The sequence below is a fragment of the Schistocerca serialis genome, chromosome 1 (assembly GCF_023864345.2).
Source record: "Schistocerca serialis cubense isolate TAMUIC-IGC-003099 chromosome 1, iqSchSeri2.2, whole genome shotgun sequence".
NCBI classification, from domain to species: domain Eukaryota; kingdom Metazoa; phylum Arthropoda; class Insecta; order Orthoptera; family Acrididae; genus Schistocerca; species Schistocerca serialis.
Window position 1 is genome coordinate 679808207 of NC_064638.1, and position 15825 is coordinate 679824031.

The following is a 15825-nucleotide window of genomic DNA, read 5'->3' on the forward strand; positions in this document are numbered from 1 at the left end:
AATCTGGATTAAACATACAAGTCAGACATAATGACATGATTTGTCTTATATCTGTGGTTCTAAGGTACAGTATGTGGAAAGTAAAGTATTTACAGAATACATACTTGTTACATGTAAGTACTTTCATGTATTCATAGATGTAACAAATTTTAAATATTGTAAAACCATCATATGTTAGCAGAATCACAAATACTAAAATCATTTATGTCAACAAAATGTGCTAAAGATTCACGCTTTTATAAATGTGAACACACATATCTAAAATTCACACTGGTTATTAAAATATTTTTAAAATGACGTAGTAAAAAAACGAATTAAAATTGTAATTGCTACTTTTCAGGGATTAACTTGCACATGTCATAAATTCAACAGCTTGTTAATATTGTTAGGCACTACCTATATTTCAGCGAAGTGTGATCAAATGCAGTAGTCAGACACAATGACATAATTTTTCTAAAGTTTATGATTTCATAGGATGGAAGAATGTAATAAACTTCAAATTGCATCAAACCTAGGCTTCTTTTATGTAAGGGTCTAAATATATGACAAAAGCGAAACTTGACATTTAGTAACCTACCAACACAAGCTACTCAAATATAAAGTTTTGTGTATGTACCACTTGCCAACACTGAATAAATTAAGTGGACAGTTGATGATTTTGCAGAAAGGTCAATAAAGCAGTACTTTCAAACTTTTTTTTGCAAAAACCTGTGTTCTGTTAAACTTTTCAAACTGTGTTCATTAGAAAGATTGTAGTTTTAACTGCCAAAAAAGTATTTGATTATCAATTCAAGTTAACAATGCTAAATAATTTGGATCAAATTTTGGCACAAAATCATGACATGAAAAAAAATCTAAACTTTGAATTCTTATATCTTGCAGAGTAAATGCAAGCTGAACAAGTAGCTTTACATGAAGTAGCTTGGTATCATAAGACTGTGGAATACAAAATTTCATTCACTTACTGTTATTCAGTAACCTGCAAATTCGCCGAAAAGATGACAATTTTTGTGAAACATGGGCTAACAATTCTACAGGAATTGAGGCAAACTAGCTGGAAAAATCATGCTGAAAATAAAAATCTCACTTTGGGTTCTTATATCTCAGTGATTAAAGGCATGATAAACATGAAACTTTGGACAGAACAACTTAGTAACATAAGATTTTCTAATAAGAACTATGGGTCATTCCATGCCAAGTGGTCTAAACCTTCCCACCATCATGTCTCCAATTTTCTTCAAATTTTATCTGTAGCACTAGTCAAGTGCTAAATTAAGTTTCTCAAGATTTCAAGCCTCTAGCTGCAATACTTGCTGATCTACACCCCCTTGTCTGAAGGGTAGTAAGTTCGCATGCGCGCGACATCAGACAAAATGCCATTTTTGGGGTCTCATAAAATTGAAACCAATTCATAAGAATGGTTAGTAAGATGAGACCCTGTACAGTTTTTTGTGCTGATTCAAACGAAATTAATTATAAGATTACTGATGCAAAATCCGGTCAAACAAGTCGACTCAAAGTGTACCCCTAATTCTGTCGTGACTTAATGCGACAAATTTTGACCAATATTCAGACTGCAATAATTTCCTTGCAGATAAAGATATGGACTTGAACTTTTTACCAAGTCTTATCTTTGTGCTGGACATAATACAGCTGGATTTCCAACTACCCAGGCTTTATAGTCGCCTTGCAAAATCTCTTCAAATTTGGCAGTGTCAGCGCAAATGGCTTTATTTACCAAAGTTCAAAGCCCATTACTACAAAATAGTCAGCCTGGATTTAATTGTGAATAGTATCATCTGAAAGAGAAACTCTTGCTCTACGAGATGGATATATTTTTCTTTTGCAACGCTTCCATTAAGTGCTTATTTACTCAGGTCAAAGTATCTTATATTTTGTGTGCGCAGTGCCCTGCGTTGGTCCATGATGGCTGAGCCATTACTGGTTATCACAATAAAACCAGCATCCCCATCGCCATAGGGGCCACGCCCGATAGCCATGCAGTAACAGCCACGGGTGGGTATCTTTACTGCAGGTTCCCAAGCCTGATTACAGGGTGTCTTTACCACAGGATCCCAAGCCTGATTGTGGGTTTCTTTATGCAGGTTCCCAAGCCTGTCTTCCTCAGTTACTTCATCATTCTGGAAGCATCGTTGATTTGCAAGAGAATGCTTTCAGGAAAACTGTATTGCCGACCAGATGATGTCACTGATGGAGCTGGAATAACACCAATGATAAGTTGTTCTGGAATCCAGCAAGTATCACGTCTTAAGGGCCAATAAAATGAACTTGCAGGACCATGAGGATGCATAAAGCTTATGAAAGCATCTTTCTGTTCGACTGAGATTTCAACGATGTTTCCAATCCACCATTTCTTTTCATAAATGCAAGCAACATACTGCCCAGGCTGAAGATCCATGACTTGAACTACTACTTCAGCACCACTAATTTTGGCCAAAAAAGATGTCGCATCATTAGAAACTCTACTGACCTTAATTGTCGTCATATCAATGGGCAAAAAATGGTGGTTTTCTCTTGTGCCAGCTAGAGTGTGCCCTTGCAGGAATCTTTCTTCTTGAGAAGCTTTTTCTTCTTCAACTTCCTCTTTGCTGATGAAAAAGAATTTGATTCCATTGATATTATCATTGCAGAAGTTGAAAAGATCTTTGGGTGTTAGAATCTGGTTTTCATATGGACGTTGCAAACTTGCTCTTGCTGCCAACCGTTTTGTTGTGCCTCCAATGCCATCACAAGGCGACTTTCCATGGCTTGTTCCAAAGAAATTCCATTCTGCTGTTATTTCAAAATCTTCTTTGTGATAGCATAAGTTGAGAAAATTCTTGAAATTCTTATATTGTGCAGCTGAACCATCACTGAAGTAGTGGATGTGGCTTATTTTGGAAAATTGCATCTTCAGGTAATTGATTACTTTTCCAATGTAAACATGGACAGTAATCGTATCGTGTCGAAGGCAGTCACTAATAACACAAAGATTCACACATTGCACCTCTTCGTTTTCACAGTAGTAGACTACAAATGGATGAACTGTTGCTTGACTGTTTTCCCAGTGAAAGCCTTGCACTGCATCTTGAACAATAAATGAATAGTTTTCAGCAAAATCCATTAGTATTATGAATTCGCCTTCTTTCAAATCAGTTTTGAGAGCTTTCAGGTGCTGGCTTTGATGCTTGGCAATGTAGTGATGACAAGACAGGTTCCAAATTTTTGCTGCAATATCTTCAACATACTCTTCTGTTGAAAGCTGCTTTGTTTCTAAAGTATCCCTGTCGGTATGAATCCATTGTTTGTACTCAATCAGTTCTTCAGGGTCATTATCTTCAAAATATGTTGCAATAACTGCTTCTACACCTTCTGGACCAGGGCAGTTTTCACAACGATGAAGCATACAATCCTTGTTTTCCAAGCTGCAAACAGCTTTGCTAAGAATTTCCTTGTAGTCTTCATTGATTGATGCACCAGTGAGCATAAGCTTGACATTTTGGTGTATTGTACAGACACAAACTGAGTGCATTCCAGCAGAGCCAACTGTAACACACCATTTTGGTCTAAGCTCGCAAAACTTTGAGAAGCCAATTTCTGGTCCATTTTGCTTCTGATAAGACACGTACATTTCCTTCAAATTGCAAAGCAACAACCGCTTTTGCTTGTACACCTTTGTTCCTGAAATTCTCACAGGCACACAGTCTTTCTTCCCTGGACAAAGTCTGCTGAATTCGTCATCTTGAAAAAAGTCATGTACTTTCTGAACAACTTCATCTGAAAGCTTCCTTCCTTGCCGATTTGCTGGAAAAGCTAGAACACCTTGCTCATTCTTCAGTTTTCTCGCTTGCTTTACCATTCTTTCTGATACATTAAATGCTGTTGTCGTATCTTTAATTGTCCAGCTTCTTGGAACCAAGGTCAATATTTGAACTTTTGTCCTACGATTTGACACTTTACATTTTTCTTTCAACTCTTCTATAAGATTATCAAGATCTGCACAATTATTGCATGGGCGACTTTTACTTGAACTTGGCTGTTCATCGTAATTGATTCCTACAGCAGCAGCAATTTGATTCCCAATTAAACTTTGTGCATCCAAGATCTTTCTTTTTGCATAGCTTTGCTTATCTCTTTTACTTAGTTGTCTTCTTTTCAATGGTGAAGCACCAATAAATGATAAACTTTTGTTGATGGCTGGTTCAGTTTCATCCGTTGTGAAATCTTGTTCAGATTGGGTTGATAGTGATGATGAATCTTCTAGCTTTTGGTTCAGTGCCGACATGCAGCGAGGGCAAAGCTTCTGACCAGGTTTTATATCAATCACTTCTTTTTTCTTTAACAGGCAAAGTTTGGCAGCTGTTTCATTATCAAGCAGTCTAAGTCCAGCTTTTACATTGTGATTCCTCTTCTTGAATGGATTGCAACATTTCTTTTGCATCGCTTGATATTCATGTAGGAAGAGGGCTTCATGGTGGAAGCAAATGATGGAATTTTCGTCAAGTTTGGCTTCTGAACGCGAAACAAGCAATTTCTGGTCACATTCTGTGAAATCACTAAACGCTTTGAATCCAGTCTTCTTAGCATAGAAGATAACATGGCACTTCGATGCAGCAGCATCTTTTCCAATTGAACAGGGGGCCAACGATTCTTCTTCTTCATTAACTTCTGACATCTCTCACTGGCCAATCACTGAATAAAACACGAATGAAATATCCAATTATATCAGTAATTCTAAGCGACTATTAAGATTCAAATTCCTAGAAATGAAGAAAAATTAGTGCATCGCGCATACAAAATATAACAACTTTGATGTGAGTTAATGAGTACTTAATGGTCGCGTTGCAAAAAAAACAAATGTCAGTCTTGTAGAGCAAGAGTTTCTCTTTTAGGTGATACTATTCACAAGCAGATTCAGGCCAACTATTTTTTAGTAATTGGCTTGAAACTTTGGTAAATTTTACCGTTTGTGCTGACACTGCCTAATTTGAAGAGATACTGCAGGGCGACCATATGGCCTGGATCATTGCAAATCCGGCTGCATTATGTCTAGCACAAGCATGAAGCTTGGCCAAAAGTTCAAGTCCATATCTTCAACTGCAAGGAAATCATTGCAGTCTTAATATTGGTCAAAATTTGTCGCGTTGTGTCACGACAAATTTTGAAGTATACTTTGAGTCGAGTTATTTGACCGGGGTTTGCATGAGTAATGTTATACATAATTTCGTTGGAATCAGCAAAAAAAACTGTACAGGGTCGCATCTTACTAACCATTCTTATGAATTAGTTTCGATTTTATTAGACTCCAAATATGACATTTTTTTTATGTTGCATGCACACGGACTAAGTACACTTCAGACAAGGGGGTCTAGATCAGCAGCTATTGCAGCTAGAGGCCTGAAATCTTGGGAAACTTACTTCAACACTTGACTAAAGCTACAGTTAAAATTTGACGAAAATTGGAGACCATGATGGTGGGAACTTTTTTCAGTTTTAGACCACTTGGTGTGGAATGACCCCTATCATTCATGTTCCACTTTCTGAATATATACAAAACCATTTCAAACTTGATTTTTGTAGAAATTACGTAAATAGATCATTTGCTAAGTACCTTATCTCCGATTTGCAAATGTGTAGGAGTATGTCAGATGGGCGGCAAGCAAAAAGTAATATCGATTTTGATTTTAGACTTCTCACCATTGCAATATTATTACATATCAACGGAACAAAATGATTCACTGATGAAATTTATGCATCCTCAAAGGCTGGCTCATTGATTTTATTGGATCGAAAGACAGGTTGCTTGTTGGGTAACAGAACAACACCTCATTTCTACACTCTCTGTTCCTTCAGTATCATCATCTGACTGACAGTATCAATCTGCTGAAAATGGAGAGCAGAAAGTGGCTCAAAAATTTCAAAAGATGTAAACTGCAATGTCAAGAAGTTTAAAATCAAAATTGATATTACTTTTTGCTTGCTGTTTACGTGATATACTCCTATATTTTGAAACTTGGAGATAAGGTGCTTAGCAAAAATCTTATAAGCAGACAGGTATCACCACTAGGCTTTGGAACCTAAATTAAGAAACCAAATTACAGGCTTGTGAAGCTGTATGAAGAAACCCACCCAGGGCTGGCATTGCACAGCTATCGGGTGTGACACCCATAGTGTTGGGGTGCCACTGATTCACATTCTTGAGCTGGTAGTGACAATGTCACCACAGATCAATGCATTATACTGAGATATTGTTTGTCAGTTTAAAAATAAAAAGCACCTTAAAGAAAAGATGGGCAACAGGTTGCTGCAATGTAGCCTTTTGCCATAGTACATTCCCTCTTAAGTTGTTCATCATTTTCAGGCATTGTTAGCACACATTGGAAGACAAACATGATTTCCTGAATACTTGACTACATCCTCTTTCCAGATGTGATTAGTTGAAATTAATCATGGAAGATAGATTTTTAAAAGCAATTTGAATGTGATCTACTTTTTAAATTTTTTTGAAAATTGAGTTTGAACTGATTTTGTAGAAATTCATAAAGCAGTACATTAATGGTATTTTATATTGGAAATCCTTATGTTACTAAGTTGCTGTTGTCCAAAGTTTCATGTTCGTCATGCCTTTAATCAATGAGATATAAGAAGCCAACATTAAATTTTTTTCCCAGCGCAATTTTTCTGGCTAATTTTCCTCAATTTATGTAGCATTGCTAGCCCATGTCAGAAATTTTACCCTTAGTTTTGGGGAACAGGAGACTTAAAGTAAAATTTTTCGAATGAGACTGGTTTTGAAGGTTTAATAGAAAATGATATTTGTAAAATAAGTGCTGAATATACCTTTTTATGAAATCTTTAAATTTGCTCTTAATTTATTCAATATTGGCAGATGGTACACAAATGAAACTTTATACCTGAGAATCCACTGTTATTAGGTTACTATATACAAAGTTTCACATCTGTCATACCATTGGTCCCTTGAGATATGAGAGACCAAACTTTGGTACAGTACTGTAAACTGATACAGTGCAATGCAAGTTTGTTGAATAGCTCACACAGTAGCGTAAGATACCACTGTTAAGTAAGTTCAACTGAGAAGCACTTGAATGTCAACCATGCTGTCGGTACATGCTTATGCTGCTGCTGATTCTTTCACTGAAAACACAACTATCAGTTGAGCGGTGAGGGAAGACATATCACATTAGGTGGACAGAAGGCTATGTGCTAGCAAAATGTTGATGGTAGGTAACAACAAAGTCCAAATCACAGCCCAGGAGAGAATCGCTTGGTGCAGGATCATCACAAATACACTGGAGAGCTTGCTGTAAACATCAGATAGTTGGCTAGTAAGGCTGTGGGGGACTGTAGTAACCTGTGCGTAATTATATTGATTGATCCATCACTACGTCCAGTGCCGTTATGAGACAGAACTTCCAAGTTTTTGGATAGAGCTTACCAGGAATTTGGTTTTATCCTACCCCATTAACACAGGGTAACCTCCTTTCACCAAATGTCTGCCATGGACACAATAGCAAAATTATTCTAAAATATGCTGTGCTTTGTTATTGTATTAATCTGAGAATATTTAATGTGTCAGTTTTGTGAAATAATTTTCACACGTATGTGTAAACAGTTATCTAGAAACAAAATGGTAATAGCTTTTTAAGGGATTTTTCTCTTATTTTCTTATTATGGATGAAGAAATTATTCGCATGCATTGAATGATTCAAAACATCATATAAAATTTCCGGATCTAAAGCTCTGCCTGTAGAAGATAATTACCATATACATTTGTCTTGAGAAGCCTCAGAGACCTAGAACCATGATAATAATGAGAAAGAGGATAAGCCTCAAGCTAAGCAAACATTGGATTCCTGTTGTGCTGAGAAGGGCAATAGGTAGCAAGCAATGCTAGCCACTCATGCTGACAATACCTTAAATTACCAATTAAGCAGCCATCGATAGAATAACTTGAAGCAGATTCCTTCAAGCTATATGTCAAATCCAGCTAGATCACATACTTTTTCTCAGTAAGTGATGGGCCAGCCACTTGGATCTTGTTTAGCTAGTGTTGTACCCTGCATTGTCAATAAGAAACAAATCAAACATATAACTGTGGTGTGATATCCACTGCAATACTCCAAAAAATATTCATCATAGTTTAATGCATGTTAATTGGGGTCCCAGCTTCAGCATTCTATAGTTCTATTGCATACCATTGTATAGTTAATCAATTTTGGCCATTCTCTCAAATATTACTCCTGTTCATGGAATATGCTGGTGTTTCCTTAGATCTTAGGAGAAACTTAGAACATCAGTGCCAAATTTAAATTTCCTATCGGAATCAGAATTTTTTTGTCTCGCACCAGACAAGTGAAATCATTGATTTAGAGGACAGGAGACAAGTCAGCTGACAACTGTAATAGATTATACATGGACTACAATTTTATCATGTAACTCCAGAATCTGAATTTGTGTGCTCAAAGGAAGAGATCGTCATAATACTCAACAGACCAATAGCATTTCTGTACTAGAGTGCGCTATGATTTTCTTTTTGTCGTCTCAGTTTCAACCTAGTGAAATTCTTTGTTTTTTAGCTTGCTGTGTATTTCCTTTCTCATACATTGTGGAGTTTGCACGAAAATTGAACTTTCTGTGTTCCTAGTTTCAGACCTGTGTCAGAGGTTATTTGGAAGAGATAGCTCAGGATTATTATTTATGAAGAGAATTATTTCATATAAGTACATCAAGAGAACACACTATATATTTAGTATAGTAACTGATAAGATGCTCTTGGTCTTGCACTGCATAATTATGATAATTTTTTCTGTAAGATTAAGGTTCTTGTTGTGTTGTTAGCATTTCCCCAGAGACTCTACTATATCTCAAGAGGATCTAACTTAATTCACAAATTTCTTGGTGGCAAAAATTGTACTTTGCTTTCTTGGAAGGCAAATTTTTTTGAGGGTATGTTAAATTTTTGACAAAAATTTTGAATTTTAATTGCAAAACTCTTTTCAAATCCCTGTATATAGAAGGTAATGTCCTGCTGACTGACTGACTCTTCATTGCCCACCCCAAACTGCTAGGGATAGAAACTTGAAATTTGGAGAAGGTATGGATCTTATTACTGTAGGCATCATTTTAGAAAGGATTGTCCAAAATTCCATTCCAAGGGAGTGAAATAGGGGATGAAAGGCTTTTTGAAAGTATGTTGCTATTAAGGGAAGTTTGAAGCTAGAGCTATGACAACTGGTATTTGGTTTTTCACTCAGCAAATAAAAAAAAAATTTGTTTCAGCATTTTTTGAAATTCAGTCACTAAAGGCGTAAAATAGAGGGTGAAAGTTTTTTTTGTAAATAAACAGTTACTAAAGAACTACTAAATAATTTTTAAGGCTATATCTATGACAATTGGTATTTGATTTCTCAGTTAGAAGTAAAAAAATATGTTTCAGTGTTTCTGGCGATTCAGCCCCTAAGGAAGTGCAATAGGGGCTGAAAATTTTTAAGAAAATGTTTTGTTACCCCCCCCCCCCCCCCCCCCCCCCCCCCCCCAGAAAAAAAAAAAATTAAAGCTGTATTTCTGAAAATTGGTATTTGACTTCTTGTTTAGATATAAAGAAATATTTGTTAAGGCACAAAAGTTGCTCTGGAAATATATCCATAAGAACACAAAAGGCATGATTAACAAAAACTTTGGACTCCAGCCACCAGAATCACTTTTTGGTCAAAAGTACATTCGTAAAATAACATGCTTATATGGCCTTAATTAGCATGAAAACTTAGATGATGTTGCAGTTTGTGAACACCATAAAAATTCAATCAAATAAAAACAAAAACAAAATCCTTCAGGCCATACAGCCTAGGTGAAAGAAGCAGCAGGCGCTAAGCTAGTATTTTATAGAACATGGGAAGAAGGCAAATTGGACAGTAAATTCATATATTTTCTTTGGAGCATTGTGGTCATTTCACTTCTGCATATTTCAGAAAATCTGGAAAGTAGCCTTCTTCAAATGACAGATTAATTAATTTGTACAGTGGGTGTGCTATTTTATTGGAAGCTACTGTACTAACTTTGACAGGCATTCCATCTAATACCACAGAATTTTTAATTTTAGGTTTAATGTTGTTACTTCTATATATTTTTTTGTTACTTTGTCATACGTATTTAATTAGACTTGCTCTGACCTAAGCCAGATAAAAGTACATTATCATGATAGCAATCTACATCATCAGATTTTATGCAGTCATGGAGAATTCATTAAAATTTTTAATATTATAGCAGGATTTACAATTATTTTGTCATATATCTTCATTTTAGAAGTTTATTTGTTTCTAGGTTTGATTCCAATTTCAAATTTGGCAAATGTTCATACTGCTTTGGATTTATTTATGTGCCTCTTAGTGAATTTAGTGTTTGTCATTTCCTTTCCTGCTTTACAATCTCCTTAAACAGATTTTCATGTGATTTAAAATAGTTAATAAACTCATAATTATTACCAAATTTCAGGTCAGCACATATCTGTCTCTTTTGATTATTAGATTTTTTACACCAGTGGTAATAAGTATCAAGACAACATCATCGCACAATGTGATTTGTTATGTGTGAAGTTTTGACAATGTTGTGCAATCTGCTTATTTAGGTTATATCAACCAGGTTATATCAAACACCATTGTCAGTTTCTAGGAATCATACAGTTTTAAAGAAATGATAGTTAAGCAGCTGATCAACCAATTACTTTCAACTTAATTATTAAATGAGTTGCATTAACTTTAATAATTCAATTTATAACACTACTGTGTGTTGTGTTTGTGAGGAAAGTAAGATGATAAAATAAAAGTTTCATTTTTAAAACCATAGTTTTGGTAAAGTCTCTCTTTTATTCCCTGGAATCTTATGATGATACCTTGAAATAACCTCAAGCTCATTAGCCATACAGTACAGGCTTTCAGGGCCAATATTTGCATTTTTGATGATTAATGGTTTATGAACATAAGGCCGTGATCCAAGGCATATTATTATGCCTAACATTTGTCTTCCGGTGGTGGAGACAAACAAACTTGTTTGAGATTGCAACTCCTTTCTGTGCTGTTATAGCCTCTGATGACCACATACTAATGCTCATAAAGCAAAAATCACCAAAAAACCTAAATCACATTCTCCCCTCTCTCTCTCTCTCTCTCTCTCTTTCTCTTTCTCTTTCTTTTTTTCTATTGTTGTCCTCCAGGAACCTCATGCCTCTTTCTGGTGGATCATTCTCAACTTTCAGTGTATTCATTAGTTCTATAGCACTTACAAAATTTTCACATTCATGCCTCTGCGAAGTACCTGTTTTAACAAACTTTTCACTCAATTCCAACCTGATAGAAAATAGTTTTATTTAGTTCAAATCAAACTGTGTGGTCATGTTGGTGATGATTTCTGCAGATTTGTTAATTCTTGCGTGACCACTTTCTGTGTTTTTGTTTGGTGATTTCACCTCATGATCCATCATGTTAACCATTTTTGCTATTGAATTAAAAGTTAATCTGGGTAAAAAAATGCTAGGTGACAGATTTAGATGGGTACCACAAATGATTTTTCAGTTTATGTAAATCCACATAATAGATATCACAATCAACAATCTGGTATTATAAAACTTTTAAATAATGCAGAAATTCGTATAAGATGCTTTGACTGCAGCATGAATGATTTACCTAATTGTTGAATTTTATATTCACTTTGCCCTCTCCTCTTCCTTGCTGCTGCGGCTTGCACCGATTTTATTTTCTCTTTTCAAGTAGCTGGTAATTGATTCCATTCACGATCATTGGCCAAGCTTTAAGCCTTTGGTTGATCTAAAACTGTTTACTTGCTTCAGTGCTATTGATATTTAACTTACTAGCATCTGCTCTGTCAAAAATGTCATCACATTTTTGAATGAAATCTGTTTCCTTTTGCTTATCACCATCCACTGAGGATGCAGTATATTTTGGTAGTTGCCTCATTCTTGATATGAAACTTCTAATTGTGGTACATGGTTACCCAGCTCTTGCATCAGAATTTGTGCTTTTTCCCAATAAGTAATTTCTCCCTGCACAGATAGTGTGGCCCTTTGATGCACAGTTAATTTACACAACCACAAATTGTACCAGAAAACATTGAAATTTTGTTGGACAAATGGCAATTACAGTTATTTCGTAGGAGTACTGCCTCTGTAAATAGATTTTTCTTCTGTAAACAAACTGATGATAAAAACATTGTGTTTGCTGTGGCTGCTACATTCTCTCGAAAGTGAAAGTCTAGTAGAGTGGCCTGGGCTGTGTCGTATAAGGGAACAGCTCGGCTCACTATTCCCTCTCTCTACTTGTCTTTAGGTCACTGACTGCTTATGTCAGCCAGTCAGTGCATTTGTGACATGAGAACACTTTCGTTTAAGGAGCCCGAAAGGCGGAGGGGGGGCGGGCCTGGGCGTGCATTGGGTAATGAATTAATTTGTCATACAGGAGAAATATTTTGCAAACTTTTCTTTTTGTCATTATATCAATTTTGAAGGCTGGGGACACCCTTTTCCTTTACGCTGCTGAGCACAAATTTGACACAGCTGTTTTCACATGGAGTGGAACGAAACTGAAGGGTAGCCCAAGAAGAATTTTAGAAAGTTCCATGCACTTTTACATGCATATTTTGACCTGCTAAGAGATTTTATCTAACTTGGCAAAAGTTTCTCTGCATTTAGTTTCTTTTTTTCCCACCTCTGATTTTATAACTAATGAATTTAAATTCTTGTTGTAATATATGAGCTTATTTTTGCTGTGCAGTAATGTGTAACTATAACCATATTTTCACCGGCTGTGGGCTAATTTGAAAGTGAGTACTAATGAAGAGACCATCAAAATATAAACAGTTGTAGTTATCTTACATAAATGAGTATACTATTCCAAGAACATAAACGATTCAAGTAAACTACTGTAAGAATTAAAGTACTTTTCTATCATTACAGGATGCCAAATGAAATAGATACAATGGATTTCAATGACACATTTCTGGATATGGACCATTTGCGTGCAAGCTTTCCAGATTATGAAATTCGTGTCAAGACAGATGATCCGCGCAAGCTGGTGCCTCCTTTCAGGTAATGATCTACTTATTGTTGTTTTGTAAATATACTTTTTGTGCAGCATATGATTAACTGTTGTAAAAACATAAAGTAGTATAGAATCATTTTTATTCATTTGAACTTGACATTTTGTTGAAATTTTTAGTGAAACATACTATTACAATTGTAGCATGCATGCTGCTACATGAACTGTGAACATATTTTATGAATGTAATGAAAGGTAAGTCACATTCTGTGCTATTAATTGTTAAAAGCAGTTTAATTGCTGGTTTTTTTATATATATATATATATATATATATATATATATATATATATATATATATATATATATATATATATATATATATATATATATAATGAAACTTACCAAACAAAAGCGCTGGCAGGTCGATAGACACACAAACAAACACAAACATACACACAAAATTCTAGCTTTCGCAACCAATGGTTGCCTCGTCAGGAAAGAGGGAAGGAGAAGGAAAGACAAAAGGATATGGGTTTTAAGGGAGAGGGTAAGGAGTCATTCCAATCCCGGGAGCGGAAAGACTTACCTTAGGGGGAAAAAAGGACAGGTATACACTCGCACACACACACATATCCATCCACACATACACAGACACAAGCAGACATTTGAAATGTCTGCTTGTGTCTGTGTATGTGTGGATGGATATGTGTGTGTGTGCGAGTGTATACCTGTCCTTTTTTCCCCCTAAGGTAAGTCTTTCCGCTCCCGGGATTGGAATGACTCCTTACCCTCTCCCTTAAAACCCATATCCTTTTGTCTTTCCTTCTCCTTCCCTCTTTCCTGACGAGGCAACCATTGGTTGCGAAAGCTAGAATTTTGTGTGTATGTTTGTGTTTGTTTGTGTGTCTATCGACCTGCCAGCGCTTTTGTTTGGTAAGTTTCATCATCTTTCTTTTTAGATATATTTTTCCCACGTGGAATGTTTCCCTCTATTATATTCACATATATATATATATATATATATATATATATGAATATAATAGAGGGAAACATTCCACGTGGGAAAAATATATCTAAAAAGAAAGATGATGAAACTTACCAAACAAAAGCGCTGGCAGGTCGATAGACACACAAACAAACACAAACATACACACAAAATTCTAGCTTTCGCAACCAATGGTTGCCTGACGAGGCAACCATTGGTTGCGAAAGCTAGAATTTTGTGTGTATGTTTGTGTTTGTTTGTGTGTCTATCGACCTGCCAGCGCTTTTGTTTGGTAAGTTTCATCATCTTTCTTTTTATATATATATCAATATAATGGAAGGAAACATTCCACGTGGGAAAAATTATATATAAAAACAAAGATGAGGTGACTTACCGAACAAAAGCGCTGGCAGGTCGATAGACACACAAACAAACACAAACACACACACAAAATTCAAGCTTTCGCAACAAACTGTTGCCTCATCAGGAAAGAGGGAAGGAGAGGGGAAGACGAAAGGAAGTGGGTTTTAAGGGAGAGGGTAAGGAGTCATTCCAATCCCGGGAGCGGAAAGACTTACCTTAGGGGGAAAAAGGACAGGTATACACTCGCACACACGCACATATCCATCCACACATACAGACACAAGCAGACATATTTTCAATGTCTGCTTGTGTCTGTATGTGTGGATGGATATGTGCGTGTGTGCGAGTGTATACCTGTCCTTTTTTCCCCCTAAGGTAAGTCTTTCCGCTCCCGGGATTGGAATGACTCCTTACCCTCTCCCTTAAAACCCACTTCCTTTCGTCTTCCCCTCTCCTTCCCTCTTTCCTGATGAGGCAACAGTTTGTTGCGAAAGCTTGAATTTTGTGTGTGTGTTTGTGTTTGTTTGTGTGTCTATCGACCTGCCAGCGCTTTTGTTCGGTAAGTCACCTCATCTTTGTTTTTATATATATATATATATATATATATATATATATATATAATGGAAGGAAACATTCCACGTGGGAAAATTATATATAAAAACAAAGATGAGGTGACTTACCGAACAAAAGCGCTGGCAGGTCGATAGATACACAAACAGATACATACATACACACAAAATTCAAGCTTTCACAAAGACGAAAGGAAGTGGGTTTTAAGGGAGAGGGTAAGGAGTCATTCCAATCCCGGGAGCGGAAAGACTTACCTTAGGGGGGAAAAAAGGACGGGTATACACTCGCACACACACACACATATCCATCCACACATATACAGACACAAGCAGACATATTATATATATATATCACCAGCAATTAAACTGCTATTAACAATTAATAGCACAGAATGTGACTTAACTTTCATTACATTCATAAAATATGTTCACAGTTCATGTAGTAGCATGCTTGCTACAATTGTAATAGTATGTTTCACTAAAAATTTCAACAATAGATATGTCTGCTTGTGTCTGTATATGTGTGGATGGATATGTGTGTGTGTGCGAGTGTGTACCCGTCCTTTTTTCCCCCTAAGGTAAGTCTTTCCGCTCCCGGGATTGGAATGACTCCTTACCCTCTCCCTTAAAACCCACTTCCTTTCGTCTTTCCCTCTCCTTCCCTCTTTTCTGATGAGGAAGATCTGCAGAGGATAGGCACTTGGTGCAGGGAGTGGCAACTGACCCTTAACATAGACAAATGTAATGTATTGCAAATACATAGAAAGAAGGATCCTTTATTGTATGATTATATGATAGGGGAACAAACACTGGTAGCAGTTACTTCTGTAAAATATCTGG

The 15825-nt window shown here is 36.2% G+C and overlaps 1 protein-coding gene across 1 annotated transcript in view; it reads left to right on the top strand.

The window, feature by feature from the left end:
• LOC126480306 (RNA helicase aquarius) overlaps window positions 1–15825 on the top strand; it is a 346791-nt gene that overhangs the window by 226607 nt on the left and 104359 nt on the right. The window contains exon 16 of the mRNA XM_050103855.1: window positions 12986–13117. Within this exon, the coding sequence (XP_049959812.1) occupies window positions 12986–13117 (132 nt within the window). The remainder of the gene's footprint in view (window positions 1–12985; window positions 13118–15825) is intronic.